The sequence below is a fragment of the Delphinapterus leucas genome, chromosome 1 (genome assembly GCF_059928025.1).
Source record: "Delphinapterus leucas isolate spDelLeu-1000000601 "Yukka" chromosome 1, BTC_Dleu_Yukka2, whole genome shotgun sequence".
NCBI classification, from domain to species: domain Eukaryota; kingdom Metazoa; phylum Chordata; class Mammalia; order Artiodactyla; family Monodontidae; genus Delphinapterus; species Delphinapterus leucas.
The window spans coordinates 20,835,306-20,856,751 of NC_143129.1; the positions used below are offsets into that span (position 1 = coordinate 20,835,306).

A 21,446-nucleotide genomic window follows, 5' to 3' on the forward strand; every position below is an offset into this window, starting at 1 on the left:
GATGTTCCCATGAGTCGTATTTGGTAAAGGGGACAAGAAATCTCTTTCTATTATTTCTTACACTAGTATATGAATTTACAATTATCTCAAAAAATTATTTAAGTTAAAAATACATAAATGAAAATAATTATCCAAATAAAATAAAATTACTCATTTTAAAACAGTATCAACAATCATATGATCCATGCAAGTTCAATGCCATGTAATCCTGAAATCTACTTTAAAACATTCAACTCTGCTCAAAAGTTTTTGAATAGCATCCAGTCTGTTGGGATTTGTTTTTCCATAGATTAATCCTAAAATGGATCAGTAAATTAATTACTCACTGCTTCAGTCATTTGGAGGGAAGAAATGTGGCAGTACGCAAAAATTACTGTCTATTAATGAAATATGCCATTCTTATTTATTGCATACATAATACATTAAAGTCAAAGCCCTAAAATTGCCAATACCATACCAAAATATGTCAGAGTTCCCAGTCCAACAGCACTGAGGAGAGTCAGTCAGCCTCCCGAAGATAAATGCTTTAGGTTTCACAAAACGTTTAAGAAAAAGTAAGTGTGCCTTTAAGTTCATCTTAGAGTCAGTGGTGTTTTTGGTAATAGATTTTCTTGAGTTGTTTTTGGTTATTTGTTTGTTTTATAATTTTATGAATGCACAAAATAAATAGGAGCTATGAAATAGACTGCCAATCCAGCTATACCCAAAATAATTAATCATGTATTCTGGCTACTAGTGTAAGTCTCAATATTAGTGAGTTTTGCTTTTTAGGGTTCAGAAGTTTAAAAGTGTCTGAAGACAGGTAGTTAACATGAATGAGGTCACCTAGATATAAAGCTAAGGACAGTAGTAAATTTAGCAGCAACTGAACAGTGATAATGCTCTGAAGATGGTAATTGCTACCCTGAGTTAGCCAACTGTTGCCATGGGGAACATGGGCATAGTATTGGCCTACTTTCTAATGAAGAGAACTCAGAGGTGTAACCAAAAAAAAAAGAAAGAAAGAAAAGTGAAAACTTTTGTTGGAAATTAAAGAAAAAACTATTTACACACTGTTCCCACCTGAGGACCACCAGCTCCTAACATCAACTTTATAAACAACTAAAGAATGTTTCATACAGAAAATTCTCTAGAATGGCTCCACATACGAACTTGCTTCTGAATTCACCATTCCATTCCTTTCCCCCGACTTCATTCATTTTCACCTCCGCTAAAAACACTTTCTCATAGGACTGACAATTGCCCAGAACTGGCATATTCTCAAATCTTACGTTTTCATCTGTTTACCAAATGGCTGTAATATAATTCACAAAAGCCCTGTTTATTGAGTAATATTATTAATGGCTAGCATAATACTGTGAAATTGAAGACATTCTTTTTGGATTATGTCCAGATCTTTAAAAAGAACATTGGTTCCAATAGGATATGAATGGCTTATATACCAAAACTTATTATTTTAAAAAGTGGAACAATGTGAAAAGCATTTGAATAAATATATTTTCAAATTATTTTAAGACAACTTTTTCAGATACCTTAGTCCCACATGTATTAAAATATCTAGAATGATAACAAAAGAGAAGCTCATGCTATGAATGCATTATAAAATCATTTTTTATTTTCAACACACGGTTGAAAATATCATAAGACTGAGAAATCATTCAACTTAACCGTCCGTTTATTTTTTCCCTTCAGCTGCATTTGCCAAACTTTGGTAAGTGAATGATATTTGTTGCTTTTTTATTTATGGCTACATTCACGAATTATCAAAATATGGCAGGAGGAAAATAACAGAAAAGTCAACTTTGAAACTTTTGTTTTCAAAAGGCACTTAGTGTCGAAACAAGAAGCATTAAAACATATTCTCAACCTAAAGTATAGTTAATTATTTCACTAGTTCATAATCCAACAGTCCCCACCTGAGACCAAGTCTGAAAATCCCAACTTGACTTCTGAAACCAATCATAAGCCGTGATACATTTAATGGCTCTATTTTTAAGGGGAAGCATGAAATCATGCAAGAATCATAAAATATCAATCATTTAACCGTGAGCAGTTAAAGAGAGAGAAAAAGGAAAAAATGGAATGAGGCATGGAGAGGAAGAGAGATGGGGGTGAGGGCAGAGGAGAGGAACTAACTAGTCAAAATAAAGCAAGAGAAGCTCAGATAACAACATATCAAATGAATGTATTAGCCAGTCCTCAGTTTGCATTTACTAGACAGATTCAGGTCAAAGTGCCCTATTCAATTCATCCCAGAGCATTTTTTAGTTAGGTAATTAATAGGTTTGGAGAGGAAGGGTGAGGTTAATGAAAGAAATCACTGACTGCCAGGAAAGAAGTGTCTATCTTAAAGGATTAAAAGGAGAAGACACTAAGAAAAACCAAATAAATGTTACTTTAAAATCAAGAACAAATCAAAATCCCCAAAATTTAAACACACAATTATGGCTGAATAAAGAGTGAGTCAATCAAGTTAATCCAATTAATTTCCTTTCTGCGACAACATGATAAGCCATACAATGAAACATTAAAATCAATGCTTTTTCAAAAGATTTGTTTTCATGATATACTAATCAAATCAAACTCAAAGCCTCCAGTGTTAGATATCCAAAAACTGTAGAAGATTCCTTTTTTCAGAGGGATTATCAACTAATGCGGAAGACTAAATGTATAAATAAAAAGATCAGCAGTATAAAGCAATGATCTGGAGAAAAAGTTGAAAGGGGCCTCTGAATTAGAACATGAAAGTTTTGGTTTGAGCACATAGAAAGAAAGGTGGCTGTAACCAAATCAAAGACCATGAGTTGAAACTGAAGATCAGCATTACATCCTAAATGTGCCAGAGGAGGCCTGCATTTTAGATAATATTCTTGCCATTGAACTATATGCACTAATGTTGTAGTCAAAAACAAATTAGATTAAGAATCTCAGACGACAGAAATGGAGTTTGCCAAATCCTTTACAGATGGTTTTAAAAGAACAAGGTATTCCATGAAATTCTAAAACAAACTACACAGAGAAGTGAAGTGACTAACGAAACAAGTCAGGGAAAGATCTAGGAGGCAAGGAAGCTCACAAGTCATACAGGAGTCCAGAGACAGTGCTATTATTTTAAAAGCTAAAATACACTAACCTGTAATCCTATATTTATGTAACCACAGATACAGATACAACCATTCCATACTCTTGTCAATGCAGAATTGCTTTTTAGAATGACAACTACATAGTGTAACTCATTGTATTTACAACTTTACTTTAATATACATATGGCCAAATTACCCTCCAAAATTTTTGTACCAATTGGTAGTTCCATCAATGATATATAAAAAGTTCACATTCTCACAAACCTAAATGTTACCAGTTTTGAAACTTTTTGCTAATTTGATAGGTTAAAAACAGTATTTTATTATAATTTGCAATTTTCTAATTAAAACTGAGGTTGGGTAAACTTTCATATGTTTGTTGAAAATTGTCAGTTCTTCTTTGTAAATTACTTGTTAACATATTTGCTCATTATTATTATTTTTCTAATTATTCTTAAAGTGTTTTTGTGTATTAGGGTTTGTGACATAATAAAATATATTATATTTTTGGGCTCTGGCACACAGCTCCTAAAACTCTTGTAATTTCCTAACTGATAAGAATGATAGGGACATATCTTGTTATAATATTTGGTTTCTGTCCCCAGTTCCTAAAATAGCTCCAGAACAAAAAGGTAAAAGAGCATCTTTTTTTACTCATAACAAGTCCCTTTCAACCCCACCTGAGTTTATTTTAATGAGGTGATTTTTGGAAACACCCTAAGAACAGGGGCTGGTTGCCAGGGTTAGAGGGTTGGAACTTTCAGCCCCAACTCTGGATCTCCAGGGAGGGAGAGGGCCTAGAGGTCAAGTTCAATCACCAATGGCCAATGATTTAATCAATCATGCATAATGAAGCTTCCATAAGAACGCTGGCTGAAGAGGTTCAGAGAGCCCACAGATTGATAAACACATTGAGGTGCTGGGAGGGTGGCATGGTCAGAGAGGACACGTAAGCTCTGCGCCCCTTCCTCCTTACCTTCCCTATGCATCCCTTCCATCTGGGCTGTTCCTGAGTTGCATCCTTTTATAATAAATGGTCATCTAATAAGTAAAGTATTTACTTGAGTTTTGTGAGCCATTCTAGTAAATTATCAAACCAAAAAGGGGATTGGGGAACTCCCAATTTGCAGCTAAGTCAGACCGAAGTTGTAGTTAACCTGGGGACCCACTACTTGCAGCTGGCATCTAAAGTGAGAGCTCCTCTGGTGGGACTGACCTCTAAACCCATGGGGTCTGTGATACTTCCAGTTAGTGTCAGAATTGAATTAAATTGTAGGACACCCAGTTGGTGTCCACAGAGAAGTGAATTGCTTTGTGTAGAAAAACCCCATGCATCTGGTGTCAGAAGTGTTAAGCCGTAGTTGTAGAAGAATAGTGTGTTTTGCCTTTTTAGAGGGCTCTCAAATCTTTATCTGTTAACACGATGTAGATATTTTCTATCAGCCCCATCACTTATCATTACACTATAGTTATTTTAGTCCTTACACTATAAAGAATTTTAAATATTTATATGAAAAAATATGTCAATATTTTTTCATGACTCCTGATATACTTCTTTGTTTATTTCATATGCTATACTTATACAGACCCCCCACCTGAGATTTAGAAATACTGTTCTAATCGTTATTTTAATAAATTTAAAGTTATTTTTACACTTAATTCTTTAAGCGCCTAGATTTTTGTACATGCCATGAGGTAGGCCTCGAACTTTATTTTCTTACAAATTGGCAGCCAATTGCTTCAAACACCATTTACTGAAGACTCCATACTCTTAACTTTTATTTTTGGTATGATTGTTACTGCTGCTGTAACCCTCTTTCATATGAGCTGTTACTGATGTTTATGCCGAATATTTCTAACAAATCTCTCTCAAATTTTTGCATTTACCTCTTATTCCTAAAGATGTAGCTAAATTTCCACTTCAACTATGAAACTTACCCTGATGATCATAGATAAGCTAAAATAATGTAATTTCTAAGTAACTTTACTGTCGATTTTCAAATTAACTACTTAAAATTCCTGATATCAGTAATGAATTAAACTTGATTGATGCAAGTACATAAAGATGTCTCTATGTACCTTTGCACAAATTTACCCTTTAGGTCTAGTAATGTGACCCTTTTTTTTTTAGTGCCATCTATTCAGATACCTTAAAAATTGTTTTATAAAATATGATAAACATGATAATGCTGATGAAACAAAGATGAAAAAAGAAAGGAAAAAGAAAATCTCTGGGTTTAGTATTAGTTGTTATTTCCCTCTTAGAGTATTTTTTAATGAAATTTTCAAATTTATTGATGGCTTTAATTTTTCTTTATGAAAAAGTTTTCTGAAATAATTAACATTTTAAGTTCATATCAATTTACTTTTATTCATACCCAGAAATTAGACCAAATCAAGTTTAAGAAATTTATATTCAACATCCCAACCCCTCTTTTTTGAGATTCCCATGCATAAACAGAGAACTCACATGAAGTCCTTCAGTGAAACTTTCCCGAGAGCAGAGGCATCTATAGGGCTGGCTTTTCGTGTCACAGTTATCGGCATGACCACAGCACTGACACCTGTGAACATGAGCGTCAGACAACTCCTTAGAAATACCAGCTCAATCATGAATATATTTAAAGACCTACATATATATATATATATATATATATGTATATCTGCTATGTGAATCCAACAAGGGAGACAAATGTGTTAACACAAAAATTAGTTTCTCTTTAATCATGTGTATATTCATGACAGTTTTAAATTAACTTAAGTACGGGAAGGATCGTCATTAATATCCAAACCACACTGACCATGAAGGTAATTTTCAAGCCCATCTTGGGTTGTTTACACCTACATTAACCATGTGACAAACCTGCCAAGAAAAGGCATTTACTGAAACTACTGAAAACACAGTTAAGACTATACAGTTCAGAATAAACTGGAAAATAAAGTTAACAAATTCCAATTTTTTCCCCAAAATTAGATGGTGAAAATTTAATAGTATTATTTTTTCTGTGCTATGACTTAAAAAATAACACTTACATGTTGATATTCTGATCTGTTTTGAAAGACATTCTTTATTCACAAGATATATCATTCTTCCAGCACAAACCAATTTCAAATATTGTCTATATATGCACAATTTCCATACTAGGGAGTATGCTGCCTCCTAGTTCTCCAGCTATTCATTTGTTTAAATTTGTTCTCAATTAGATCAGATATCTATAAATTACTTAGAGTATATGAGATTTTTCCTTTAAAGGAAAACCGATATTCCTCATAAAACTGTGAACTGTGGACTCAGGGAGACCAAGCCCAACACTTATAAACTAGCTGGTACTATAGTTGTAACTCTAAATCTAGCTCCTGCTCTTTGATTTCAAGAATACTTGAAAATTATATTCCAGAACAAACCAAGCAAAATATTTGGTAAATATTTTCTCAGTTGGATTCATAGTATCATAACTTCTAAACCAAACAGCTTTTGAAAATTGATTTTATAATAATGTGATATTATGTACAGCAAAGACTCGCATACAAATCTCCCCGCAAAATCTTAAGAGTATGAAACCAATTCAGTACATGAAGATTAGAATCTGGCTTGCTCTGAAATTTTAGTTAATGTATTTAAAAATAAGTATGACAAAAGCCTAATTAGAAACAATATTCATAATGAAAAGCACACTCGAAACCTTGGTAATGAACACTACCTTCCAGTGATGGTGATTTCATTGACCCCGTAGTATCTGTGTCTGGGGCTGACAGAAGCCTCAGTTGTATGGTACTGTCCATGGAAATGAAGTCGTACTTGTGTGGCCTTTACAAACTCTTGAAGAGATGGGGTATTATAGAAATTATTGTATCCAGGACGATGATTTGGTCCAGGTGTTAGGATGCTAAAGGTGACATTACCACGGGAATATGGAGTAAAACTGTTGATGAAATTTGAAATCATAAGATATTCATATTTTTGACAAAACAAAAATCACAACACAATATTAATAGCAGCTTAAATTCTTCATGCTGGGAGAACAAACATATTCCATATATTTCATATACAAACAATATAAGAGCATTACAGAAAAATACAGTAAAACATTTCCTTGAGGACATAATAAAAATCCTATTAATATAGGTAACTTGGTAGACAATCTGAAAATCAATTTTAAAGCACAAGTGAGACTGTAAGCAAAAGATACTCTAAAGTTTTACAAGAATTTTAAACATTGTTTAAAACTCAATTTAGGGAGGAGTCCTAGAAAAATCTGCCTTAAGAAAGTTGGTGGTAGAAGGAAGTCTCTACCAACCTGGTTAGCTTACATGTAGGTTACTACTGCTCATTAGTCTCTTAAAATTAACTCCTAAATACATTCAAAGACAATCATTTAAAAATATTCATACTTGGGAAGCTGAAGACAGTTGACAGAATCAGAATTTTCCAATTCTCCATTGTTTTTCATTCCAAAAGTGCTGCAATTTCTAGCAAAATACTGCCAATCCTCCCAGTCTAGGCTGTTGTCTTTCTTCCTTTGAATCCTTATTGCTGTTGGTTGTGGACTAGAGAACTGAATGATGATGTAAAACACCTGAAAATGGATGTTAATTATTGTCACTGAAGTTTTAAGTTTGACCCATCAGTATAAATCATGGAATTGTTAGATTCAAATATAATAACTTACTTCCTTATAATGATAATTACCAAATATTTATTAGATATCCAGAAATTTCACAGCCATATAGTAAAGGTCACACATTCTATAATTGCAGATATGTCCCTCTTCTCAAGAATTTTATAAATTAAGGTGGAAATTAATATTAAGTTTGTTATAAAGATGAAAAAGGAACATTACTTATATGAAATAATTGTTATATATTTCTTCTTAAGTAGTAATTTACAATAAGGACCTCAGTTTTTATTAATTTGTGCTACTTAATATTGAAAAGATGTTTCAATATTTCATATAATTTTGATACAGATCTCTAAATTTTCTCTAAAATATTAGGTCCTACAGACCTTCTTTGAAATATTTTTATTTCATACATTATAATACACTACTTTAGTAAGGTAAAATGGTCAATTGCCTAATTCAGTTTTCACTTTATAGCTGAATTGTGTCCCCAAATAGATGTGTTCATGTACTAACTCTTGGTACTTGTGAATGTGACCTTATTTGAAAATAGGATCTTTGCAGATGTAATTAAGTTAAGGGTCTCAAGGGGAGATAATCCTGGGTGTAGGATGGTCCTCATGAGAGAAGAAAGAGAAAGAACTGACATACACCCAGAAACAAGGAAGAGGGCCATGAAAAAAGGAAGTAGAGATTGGAGTTATGCTGCCATGAACCAAGTAATGCCAGGAGCCACCAGAACCTGGAAAAGGCAAAGAAGGATTCTTCCCCAGGGTCTTTAGAGGGAGCATGGCCCTGTCAACACCTTGATTTCACACTACTGATATTCAGAACTATACGAAATTTCTGTTGTGTAAAGCCATTCAATCTGTGGTCATTTGTTGAAGCCACCGCAGGAAACTAACACACATCCCACCGTTTCAAATTACCTGATACTGTCCATTTTCCAAATCTATTGAAATAGTCACTCCTTGGTTAAGCTGGGTCATGTTTGTAAACACATGGGAAAGCCACGAAGTACCAATATTGTTATCATTGACAAAAGAAAGAGGATGGGCTTCAGGATTCAGCCGTAACACCCTATTATTGGTTGTGTCTTCTGCATCATTAGGAACACAGTACCGCTGTTCCAAACGAGGAACCCGAGGGTGGCTGCCAGGGCAACGGCAATGTGACTGGGTATGCAATCTGGGCAGATCTCCAGAGAAAACTTCCTGAATCTCTCTGTGGGAGTCAAGAGGCAGACGGTAAGGACCAATAGCTCAACAGTGACAGATCTTCTAAGAGGTGTTACCAATGTCTATCACTATTTTGTTTTGATTTGCAGCCATTTAGCTTTAATAATTTTCTAAACAGAACATAAAAACAAAGTCATTCCTGGCCAAATAAACATACTCATTCTCAGAAAATGGATATCAAAAACATCAGTGCATTTTTAAAAATGAAGTATATTGGTTACAATGTTGTGTTAATTTCTGCTGTACAGCAAAGTGATTCAGTTATACATGTACATACATTCTTTTTTATATTCTTTTCCATCATGGTTTATCACAGGATATTGAATATAGTTCCCTGTGCTATACAGCAGGACCTTGTTGTTTATCCATTCTAAATATACCAGTTTGCATCTGCTAACCCCAAACTCCCACTCCATCCCTCCCCCACCCCGCTTGGCAACCACAAGTCTATTCTCTGTGTAAAAACAGTACTTTCTTAAGTGTTAGCTTTGTACATCAAGAAGCATGAACAAGTCCTTGACTGATTATCAAGATATTTATTAAGATACAGTATTTTACTGGGCCTACTTGTAATAAAAAGAAAGGCAACATTAACTTAGGTTGTTAAGCTGACTTACCACTGAGAGCGAACAATAATGTACTGAAAATAATGAGAGTTATAGATAGGGTCTCTCATTTATCCATGGGAAAGAAGTAAGAAAATAAGTATCACTTTATCTGCTGCTGTTTTAGGCAAAGGGACTGAGGCCAAGACCATTTGTCAATGGTTTCCTGTGAGTCATCAGTACAGATTCTGGCACCCTAAGATGCTTCAGTGGCTTCAGATCATATCGCCACTGCCAACAGTCAAAGAAGAACGCCAGTTTCAGGCAGATATATTTAATTTTTCCATTAAGGGCAATATACTGATCTAGAGCAGAATCCATCATTCTATTTACAGGCATTCTTCCACATAGCACCTTTCCAGACATTTCAGATAGGCCAACACGAGCAACCCAGGTCTAAGTAGAGAGACTAGACTTCTCTCCAACCCCACCGAAGGCAATGGAGGAGGTAGGAAGCTTTTTCATTCACTAAATTGCATAAAGGCACGCCTTCTTCTTTAAATCTCATTCATAGTTTTCAATTGATATCACATGTTGCATGGGGCCAAAAGCGACCATCCAGTAAGACCTTTATCTCAGGGAAATCTTTATCTGCAATGCTGCTCATCAGAATTTTAGACAAAGGTGATCTAAAAGATGGTGAGGCTAGTGGCAGTAAATCTCCCCAAGACTGTGTTTCAGTGGTACAGCATCCTATATTTAGGCATCTCTAGATCATATAGACGAATAAAAAAATGTGTATATTGCTAATGGACATACCACTGACCACTGCAGCACCACAAGAGCAATGCTTTTCAACTTTATAAGAGCTAGTCCTGTCATTTGGAAATTCACCATACTAATCTACATTTCCCTTAAAGAAATAGGAATAAACATTCTTCTTTTTGAAGTGAATAAGAGCAACTCATCCATACAACAATTTACTATTATATCATCAAATCATAACTTGGGAAACAAACTTCAGAGGATGTCTCAGGCAGAATTTCACTTGAACTTTCTGAACAGAATGGAAGCCTACATGTCTTGAAAAATGCCTAAGAAAGAAAGATTTCCCACCTATTCTCAAGATGAGGAAATACTTCATTAAATATAGTCCAAGTCTACATAATTATTTGTTCACTGGAAATAGAAATATATAATACTTCAAATTACTCACTCTTCTTGTCTCCAAGCCTAATAGCCCAGTCTCTTGAGATCTTTCCATATATCAAAATAATTAATCATTTCCATTGTTCTACATTCTCTAGCACTTACAAATTCAGCAAAGCAATTTTAAAAGGCAGATATAGAAGTTTCTTTTTTTAATTTGAATTTTATTTTATTTATTTTTATACAGCAGGTTCTTATTAGTTATCTATTTTATACATATTAGTGTATATATGTCAAACTCAATATCCCAGTTCATCCCACCACCACCACCCTTCCACCCCGCTTTCCCCCCTTGGTGTCCATATGTTTGTCCTCTACATCTGTGTCTCTATTTCTGCCTTGCAAACTGGTTCATCTGTACCATTTTTCTAGATTCCAAATACATGCATTAATATATGATATTTGTTTTTCTCTTTCTGACCTACTTCACTCTGTATGAAACTTAAAAGCTTTTGCACAGCAAAGGAAACTATAAACAAGATGAAAAGAAAACCTGCAGAATGGAAGAAAATATTTGCAAATGAATCAATGGACAAAGGATTAATCTCCAAAATATATAAACAGCCCATGCAGCTCAATATTAAAAGAAACAAACAACCCAATCCAAAAATGGGCAGAAGACCTAAATAGACATTTCTCCAAAGAAGACATACAGATGGCCAGGAAGCACATGAAAAGCTGCTCAACATCACTAATTATTAGAGAAATGCAAATCAAAACTACAATGAGGTATCACCTCACACCAGTTAGAATGGGCATTATCAGAAAATCTACAAACAACAAATGCTGGAGAGGGTGTGGAGAAAAGGGAACACTCTAGCACTGCTGGTAGGAATGTAAATTGATACAGCCACTATGGAGAACAGTATGGAGGTTCCTTAAAAAAACTAAAAATAGAATTACCATAAGACCCAGCCATCCCACTACTGGGCATATACCCAGAGAAAACCATAATTCAAAAAGACACATGCACCCCAATGTTCACTGCAGCACTATTTACAATAGCCAGGTCATGGAAGCAACCTAAATGCCCATCAGCAGATGAATAGATACAGATGTGGTACATATATACAATGGAATATTACTCAGCCATAAAAAGGTCATTTGTAGAGATGTGGACGGACCTAGAGATTATCATACAGAGTGAAGTACAGCAGTTTCTTAAGTATCAGAAACAACTTCATACAGAACATTTAAACAAAGGTATCCCAAATTCTATAATACAACTTGTTCAAAAGTCTAGTTTTCTTAGAAGAAATCCTTTGTACAGAATTTGATCAATTTTATATTATGAGGAGTTACCCAATAGAGTAGCACTAGTGAATAACAACCATAGACTAAGCCACAGCAAACACTGTAAACATCAATTAGATGATGTTTCCCAAATACTGTAAAGATGGAAAATGCTGTAATCTTCATGATACTCTTACTTAAATGAATTTATCATTTACCTTTACACTTCAGGTATAAAGTTTTACGATCTGCTTACCTGTTTGTAAGTGCCACTTGGTATAATCGAAAATCTTGCATTCTTCCAACAAATTGCTCTAAACCTGCAAAATACATATATGTATATAATATGAGAAGTCTACCAAGCAATGGTTGACAAATGTTCAAGTGAAATTCTTTTAAAGCTATGAAACTTTTTTATTACATTAGTTTCAGGTGTACAGCATTATAATTCACCATCTGTATACAGTACAAAGTGGTCACAACCACAGGTCTAATTACCATCCATCACCATATGAGTTGACACACTTCATCAGTTTCACCCACTCCTAACCACCTTCCCCTCTGGTAACCACTAAACTGTTCTCTGCATTGATGGGTTTGTTTGTTTTTATTTGTGCATTTGTTTTGGTTTTTTTAGATTCCACATATGAGTGAAATTATACAGTATTTGTCTTTCTCCTTCTGACTTATTTCACTTAGCACAATACCTTCAAGGCTCATCCTTGTTGCCACAAGGATGGATTTCATTCTTTTTTATGGCTGAGTAGTATTCCATTATATATATACGTGCATATATATATATATAGTGTGTGTGTATATATATATATACATAGGCATCTCTTGAATATGTAGACTAATAAAAAGAATGTCACACACACACACCACACATCTTATTTATCCATTCATCAATTGATGGAAACAGGTACACAGGTAGTTTCCATATCTTGGTTATCGGAAATAATGTTACAGAGAACATAGGGGCACACACATCTTTTCAAATTAATGTTTTCATTATCTTCAAATAATACTTAGAAGTGGAATAGCTGGGTCATATGGTAGTTCTAGTCTTAATTTTTTGAGGAATTTCCATACTGATTTCCATAGTGGTTGCACCAATTTACAATCTCACCAACTCAGAAAAAGGTTCCCTTTTCTCCACCTCCTCTCCACAGTTGTTATTTCTTATCATTTTGATAACAGCCATTCTAACATGTATGAGGTGATATCTCATTACAGTTTTGTTTTGCATTTCCCTAATAATTAGTGATGTTGAACATCATTTCATGTGTGCCTGTTCGCCATCTGTATGTCTTTGGGAAAATGTCTATTCATATCCACTACCTACTTTTTAATTGGGTTGTTCATTCTTTTGTTGTTGTATGAGTTCTTTATATATTTTGGATATTAACCCCTTATCAGATATATCATTTGCAAATATCTTCTCCCATTCAGTAGGCTGCCTTTTCGTTTTGATGATGGTTTCCTTCACTGTGCATAAGCTTTTTAATTTGATGTAGCCCAATTTGTTTATTTTTGCTTTTGTTTCCCTTGACTTTGGAGTCAGATCCACAAAAACATTGCTAAATCGGATGTCAGCGAGGTTACTGCTTATGTTTTTTCTAGGAATATTATGGTGTCTTTAATCCATTTTGAGTTAATTTTGTGTATGGCATAAGATAGTCATCTAGTTTCATCATTTTACATGTCCAATTCTCCCAACTGGAAAGAGACTATCCTTTCTCTTGTATGTTCTTTCTCCTTTGTTGGAGATTAATTGTCCACATACATGTGGATTTATTCTTGTGCTCTCAGTTCTGTCCCACTGATCTGTGTATTTGTTTTTGTGCCAACACCATACAGTTTTGATTAATAGAGCTTTGTAGTAGAGTTTGAAATCACGGAGAATGGTACTTCCAGCTTTGTTCTTCTTTCTGAAGATTATTTTGGCAATTCAGGATCTCTGCGGTTTCCTACAACTTTTAGAATTATTTGGCCTAGTTCTATAAAATATGCCCTTGGAGTTTTGAAAGGAATTGCATTGAACTTATAGGTTGTTTTGGATAATATGGACATTTTAGGATTATCAGTTCTTCCAATCTATGAATAAGAAATATCTTTCCATTTATTTGTGTCTTCATTTTCATTCAGCAGTGTCCTATAGTTTTTAGTGTACAGGTCTTTCACCTCCTTGGTTAAATTTATTCCTGTTAAAAAAATTGTTTGTTTGTTTATTTATGGCTGCATTGGGTCTTCATTGCTGTGCACGGGCTTTCTTTAATTGTGGTGAGCGGGGGCTACTCTTCATTGTGGTGCATAGGCTTTTCATTGCAGTGGCTTCTCTTGTTGCAGAGCACGGGCTCCAGGTGTGTGGGCTTCAGTAGTTGTGGTACATGGGCTCAGTAGTTGTGGCGCATGGGCCCAGTTGCTCCGCACCATGTGGGATCTTCCTGGACCAGGGATCGAACCCATGGCCCCTGCATGGGCAGGTGGATTCTTATCCACTGCACCAAGAAGGAAGTCCCTATTCCTTTTTTCAATGCAACTGTAAATATGATTGTTTTCTTAATTTCTCTTTCTCATGGTTCATTATTTGTGCATAGAAATGCAACAGATTTTTGTATATTGATTTTATATCTTGCAAATTACCTTACTTATTAGTTCTAACAGGTTTTGGGGGGAGTCTTTAGGGTTTTCTATATTATGTCATTTGCAATAGGAACAGCTTTCCTTCTTTCTTTCTGATTTGGATTCCTTTTGTTTCTTATTTCTTGCTAATTGCTGTGGATAGGAATTCCAATACAATGTTGAATAGAAGTGGTGAGAGGGCATCCCTGTCTTATTCCTGATCTTACAGGAAAAGCCTTCATATTTTTCACCATTGTTAGCTGTGGGTTTGTCATACATGGCCTTTATTATGCTGAGCTACACTCCCTGTATACCCACTTTGCTGAGAGTTTTTGTCATAAATTAATGTTGAATTTTGTCAAATGCTTTTTCTACATCTATTGAGATGATCATATGACTTTTATCCTTCATTTTGCTGATGTGATTTATTACCTCAATTGATTTGTGGATATTGAACCATCCTTACATCCTTGGAATAAATCCCACTTGATCATGGTGTATGATCCTTTTAATGTCTTGTTGGATTCAGTTTGCTAATATTTTGTTCAGGATTTTTGCCTCCATGTTCATCAAAGAAGAGTTTGAGAAGACTAGGTATTAAATCTTCTTTGAATGCTTTGTAGAATTCACCAGTGAGGTCATTTGGTCCTGGGCTTTTTTGCTGACCTTTTTTTTACTGTTTCAATCTCCTTACTAGTAATTGGTCTATAGTTTAGAAAACTTTTATGTTTATATCACAGTCCTTTCAAATTCTTACAGACCAATATATACTTTGCTAATTACAAGTGAATAACAATAATAATCATAGTTATCTTGATATACATTATAGGACTTAAGTCAGTTAATATTTTGGCCAGCCTATTTACTGACCCAACTTATGATCTCTATCCAGAATATCTTCCCCAAATCAAATTTCTCTGTAGTTTATAAACCTATAAATCGATCATCTCATCAGCCCTAAATGTGATGATTGTCATCTGTTTCGCATCCTGATTTTCAGAGCATTCACGTTACCAAGAACAAGACTCCCCACTTTTCCATTCCACCTGTTCTATCCCCAAGCTCCAGGGCATCAGCTTGGGTCTTCTCCAAACTAAGATTAATGCCTCATCTACAAAATCTCCAGTAAGTGAGGATAAATTGAAAACCTCCTATTCATGAATTCTGAGTTATTCATATGTATCAGTGGCATCCTAGCTCAGTCTCAAAATTCCATCACCTCATGAGAATTTTTCTAAGACAAGTCAGGTTCAGAGCCCAATCTGCTTTGAATTAGGTGACCTTTCAAGGTGTGTATATATCAACTTTAAAACACACATTATTTTATTAATTCACCAAATATTTATTTAGGATGTACTAACAGATAAGCCCAGGGAGAGTAGGAATAGAAAAATGCAAGAAAGTTAAGGTATTTTTTGTTTTTAATAATGAGAAAAACAATGAAAATGGTAAAATTCTAGCTAGAGTTTAAATCATGGGGACACAACAATGATATGCTCTAAAGTACAATGCTAATTCAGTAACTTGTGTTTTTTAAATTAAACCTGGAGCAATGGCCAATCACCAGATGACTATTTCCTTAAATGTGTTTTTTTAACAATTCTATTTTTTAATTTTATCTTAATAATAGAATTTTAAGGGATGTCTGATCTATCTTTGCTGCAGTTTTCTGGTGGTGCTTCGGAGGAACCTGGGGCAGAGTGAGGTTATGGCAGATGAATAAAAGACGTAGAGTAGAATTAGCACACCAAATAGTCTGAGACGCTGATCTCAGAAGCAGCAGGAGATGTGAGCAAAGAAAGATGGGACTCAGGGGCATAAAAAGAGTAAGTGTCTATGTGTGAGTTTGTGTGAGTGTGTATTTTATCTTTCTTCTTATATTAAAGGCTGTAGTTAAGAAAATAACAATATTTCATATATGAATATTTCTTCATGAATCTAAAGGTTTCCAATTGATACATTCTAAGAAAAAGTATATCTGTAGGCCCCCTCTCCACTTCTCTGCCTCTGTTTTCCACACACCTCACAACCCAAAGCCCAAAGAAAACAATGCTCGATGCAGCCTAATGCTCTGACATTCCTGTTAGGAAAGTTCCTCTACCCTTTGTCTAGAAATAGGCAATTGAGGCAAGTGCAAACTAATTATTACTTAAAGCAGTGTTATGAAGAAATAACAACAATAAACAAACCAAAAAAACCCACTCTATTAAAATGTCATAGAATCTTTAGATTTCCAATACAAATTGCTTTAAAATTTATAATTAGTGAAAAGAAGAAAGAAAACATTATGCACAGTTCATTTGACAAACTGGCCATCCAGGAAATTTGGTAAATTGCCCTGGATCAAAGAGCTGAAGCTAAGCAAGGTAGGAAATGATATAATGAAGGATACACCTTTCTTGGACATAGAGGAAAGACAGGAAGAACAGGTGTGAATACATTTAAGTCATTGTGGTTTTGTTTGAAGAGTAGGGAAGACAAACAGGAAAATCACTCCTCATGGTATGAATTTTCTTTCTGAGGAAGAGGTAATGTCTGCCTGGAATGAAGGAAGTTGGATCTGTCCCCTATTTATTTCTTCACCTTCACCTACCCCACTCACACCCAACACTTCTCCTCCAGCATCCTTCATATGCCATATGGTGCAGGTCTACAGGCTACCTGTAGTACTCCACAAGGACCAAGGTCTCTCAGCCCTGAGGTTTTGCACATGATTTTGCCTCTACTTCCAACGTTTCCGCTCTATCCCAGCCCTTAATCAGCTTTGAAATATTTCCTTTGGGAAACTTTCTGTGGCCCAGCAGGATCCTATATGCTCCTGTGGCACTCTGCACTTCTGATTCTGTTCTACAAATGCCTATTTACTTCTCTACCATGCTTATGAAATGTAAAAGTCTTCCCTAGAAAGACACACAAAGTAATAATTGGTCTTATCTGCTGTTCTATCCCTAGCTCATAGCCAAGTTTCCTGCCAAAGGGTAAAACTGTTCAAAAATTATTTACTAATGAAGGAGGGAAGCAAGGAGGAATAGCGGTATTTATACCTGTAATAAAGATGTATAATGAACGCTATACAAAATGAGTGAGAAGGTTGACCAGGGGAAAATACACGGATCCTCAAGAAGTATTTTGAGGGTCATCTGAAGTCAGAGACTGTAACTTTGCAATGGCACGAATCTGAAAGCTAAGTGATTTCCCCAAACATGCTGACAACTCAAGAGAAATATCAAATGATTAGAGGTAGCCAGGGTTGAGGGTTTTCAGGTACAGTACATCACACAAGGGGAACAGGAAGGTAAGATTCCAGTAATATAGAAGAAATAATGCACCACAGTACTTAAGAGAACAGGAAAGTGAAACAGGGTGAGAGGTAATAGACCAGAAAAAAGAGAGGAGTCAAGGTAGTGGGCCTCGGATTAAGTAAAAGAAGAGTGCAGTAGAAGTGAGGCAGCAGGCTATTTGAAACAATCATAGTATTCACTTCAGTGCTGCCTGGGGACACAATAGAGATAAACACTGGTGCTGCTTTTGGCAGCACTGACTAATGAAGCAACAGGAAGTTTCCCATCATACTTGAAGCATGCTATGCCATCAAGAAACACCCCTCAAATAAAAAAAATATGGTTATGGGTTGAATGGTGCCCTTCCCAAATTACATGCTGAAGTCTTATCCCCCAGTACCTATGAACATGACCTTCTTTGGAAACAGGGTCTTTGCAGATATCATTAAGGTGATGTCATTAGGGTGGGCCCTAATCTGACTAATGTCCTTATAAGAAGAGGAAAATACTAATAAAAACACATTCACACAGGGAGAAGGCCATGTGACAACAAAGGCAGGGATTAGAGTGACAGAGCTAAAGAACATGGAATACCAAGGATTGGCAGCCACCACCAGAAGTTAATTAAAGACAAAGAAGGATGCGCCCCTCGAGGTTTCAGAGAGAACATGGCCCTGTTAACACCTTGATTTTGGACTTACAGCCTCTAGAACTGTAAGACAATAAATTTCTATTGTTATAAGCCACCCAATTTGTGGTATTTTGTTATGGAGGCCCAGGAAACCAGTTTAGTCATCATTTCCTATGGTTGTTAACATAATGAGTTATCAAAGACAAAAAAATAGTGGCAACATGTATTCCACATTACCTAATTTATGTTCACAGCATATAAAAAAGTCTAAAATGTTATATATACAACCTCTAGGGAATATTTTATTCAAAGTACCCAGAAAATACAGACCACAATGAATAAGGGATAATGACTTCTGGTTTTGAAAGCCCTAATATAACTGAAGGCAAAACTGTTGAACACTGTGATTTTGTCAAAGCCTGAATCACGTTGTTGTTTTTTTTAATTAATTTTATTGGCGTATCGTTGCTTTACAATGTTGTGTTAGTTTCTGTTGTTCAGCAAAATGAATCATCCATATGTATACATATATCCCCTCTTTTTTGGATTTCCTTCCATTTAGGTCACCACAGAGCACTGAGTAGAGTTCCCTGTGCTATACAGTAGGTTCTCATGAGTTATCTAATTTATACTTAGTATCAATAGTGTATATATGTCAATCCCAATCTCCCAATTCCTCCCACTCCCTCCTTACACCCTTGGTATCCATACATTTGTTCTCTACGTCTGTGTCTCTTATTTCTGCTTTGCAAATATGATCATCTATACAATTTTTCTAGATTCCACGTATATGTGTTAACATACAATATTTTTCTCTTTCTGACTTACTTCACTCTGTATGAAAGTCTCTAGGTCCATCCATGTCTTGACAAATGACCCAATTTCATTCCTTTTTATGGCTGAGGAATATTCCATTGTATACATGTACCACATCTTTTTTTTTTTTTAACATCTTCATTGGATTATAATTGTTTTACAATGGTATGTTAGTTTCTCCTTTATAACAAAAAGTGAATCAGGTATACATATATATATAATCCCCATGTCTCCTACCTCTTGCGTCTCCCTCCCACCTTCCCTATCCCACCCCTCTAGGTGGTCACAAAGCACTGAGCTGATCTCCATGTGCTATGGAGCTGCTTCCCACTAGCTATCTATTTTACATTTGGCAGTATATATAAGTCCATGCCACTCTCTCACTTCGTCCCAGCTTACCCTTCCACCTCCCCATGTCCTCAAGTCCATTCTCTACATCTGCGTCTTTATTCCTATGCTGCCCCTAGATTCTTCAGAACCATTTTTTGTTTTTTTGTGTTTTTTTTTTAGATTCCATATATATGTGTTAGCATATGGTATTTGTTTTTCTCTTTCTGATTTACTTCACTCTGTATGACAGACTCTAGGTCCATCCACCTCACTACAAATAACTCAATTTCGTTGCTTTTTATGGCTGAATAATATTCCACTGTATATATGTGCCAATGTGCCACATCTTCTTCATCCATTCATTGGTTGATGGACACTTAGGTTGCTTCCATGTCCTGGCTATTGTAGATAGTGCCACAATGAACATTGTGGTATATGACTCTTCTTGAATTATGGTGTTCTCAGGGTATATGCCCAGCAGTGGAATTGCTGGGTCGTATGGTAGTTTTTTAAGGAACCTCCATACTGTTCTCCACAGTGGCTGTATCAATTTACATTCCCACCACGAGTGCAAGAGAGTGTCCTTTTCTCCACACCCTCTACAACATTTATTGTTTGTAGATTTTTTGATGATGGCCATTCTGACTGGTGTGAGGTGATACCTCGTTGTAGTTTTGATTTGCATTTCTCTAATGGTTAGCAATGTTGAGCATTCTTTCATGTGTTTGTTGGCTATCTGTACCTTGTTTGGAGAAATGTCTATTTAGGTCTTCTGCCCATTTTTGGATTGGGTTGTTTGTTTTTTTGATATTGAGCTACATGAGCCGCTTGTAAATTTTAGAGATTAATCCTTTGTCAGTTGCTTCATTTGCACATATTTTCTTCCATTCTGAGGGTTGTCTTTTCTTCTTGTTTATGTTTTCCTTTGCTGTGCAAAAGCTTTTAAGTTTCATTATGTCTCATTTGTTTATTTTTATTTTTATTTCCATTACTCTAGGAGGTGGGTCAAAAAGGATCTTGCTGTGATTTATGTCATAGAGTGTTCTGCCTATGTTTTCCTCTAAGAGTTTGATAGTGTCTGGCCTTACATTTAGGTTTTTAATCCATTTTGAGTTTATTTTTGTGTATGGTGTTAGGGAGTGTTCATTCTTTTACATGTAGCTGTCCAGTTTTCCCAACACCACTTATTGAAGAGGTCTTTTTTCCATGGTATATTCTTGCCTCCTTTATCAAAAATAAGGTGACCATATGTGCGTGGCTTTATCTCTGGGCTTTCTATCCTGTTCCATTGATCTATATTTCTGTTTTTGTGCCAGTACCATACTGTCTTGATTACTCTAGCTTTGTAGTATAGTCTGAAGTCAGGGAGCCTGATTCTTCCAACTCCGTTTTTCTTTCTCCAGATTGCTTTGGCTATTCAGAGTCTTTTGTGTTTCCATACAAACTGTGAAATTTTTTGTTCTAGTTCTGTGGAAAATGCCATTGGTAGTTTGATAGGGATTGCACTGAATCTTTAGATTGCTTTGGGTAGTTTAGTCATTTTCCCAGTGTTGATTCTTCCAATCCAAGAACATGGTATATCTCTCCATCTGTTTGTGTCATCTTTAATTTCTTTCATCGGTGTCTTATAGTTTTCTGCACACAGGTCTTTTGTCTCCTTAGGGAGGCTTAATCCTAGGTATTTGAGTCTTTTTGGTGCAATGGTAAATGGGAGTGTTTCCTTAATTTCTTTCTGATTTTTCATCATTAGTGTATAGGAATGCAAGAGATTCCTGTGCATTAATTTTGTATCCTGCTACTTTACCAAATTCATTGATTAGCTCTAGTAGTTTTCTG

At 35.4% G+C, this 21,446-nt stretch overlaps 1 protein-coding gene across 1 annotated transcript in view; it reads right to left on the reverse strand.

The window, feature by feature from the left end:
- The window catches only part of USH2A (usherin), a 777,251-nt gene that overhangs the window by 675,911 nt on the left and 79,894 nt on the right, over window positions 1–21,446 (reverse strand). The window contains exons 4-8 of the mRNA XM_022579226.3: window positions 12,184–12,247; window positions 8,632–8,926; window positions 7,476–7,660; window positions 6,785–7,006; window positions 5,554–5,647 (exon numbers count right to left, since the gene is read on the reverse strand). Coding sequence (XP_022434934.3) covers window positions 5,554–5,647; window positions 6,785–7,006; window positions 7,476–7,660; window positions 8,632–8,926; window positions 12,184–12,247 — 860 coding nt within the window. The remainder of the gene's footprint in view (window positions 1–5,553; window positions 5,648–6,784; window positions 7,007–7,475; window positions 7,661–8,631; window positions 8,927–12,183; window positions 12,248–21,446) is intronic.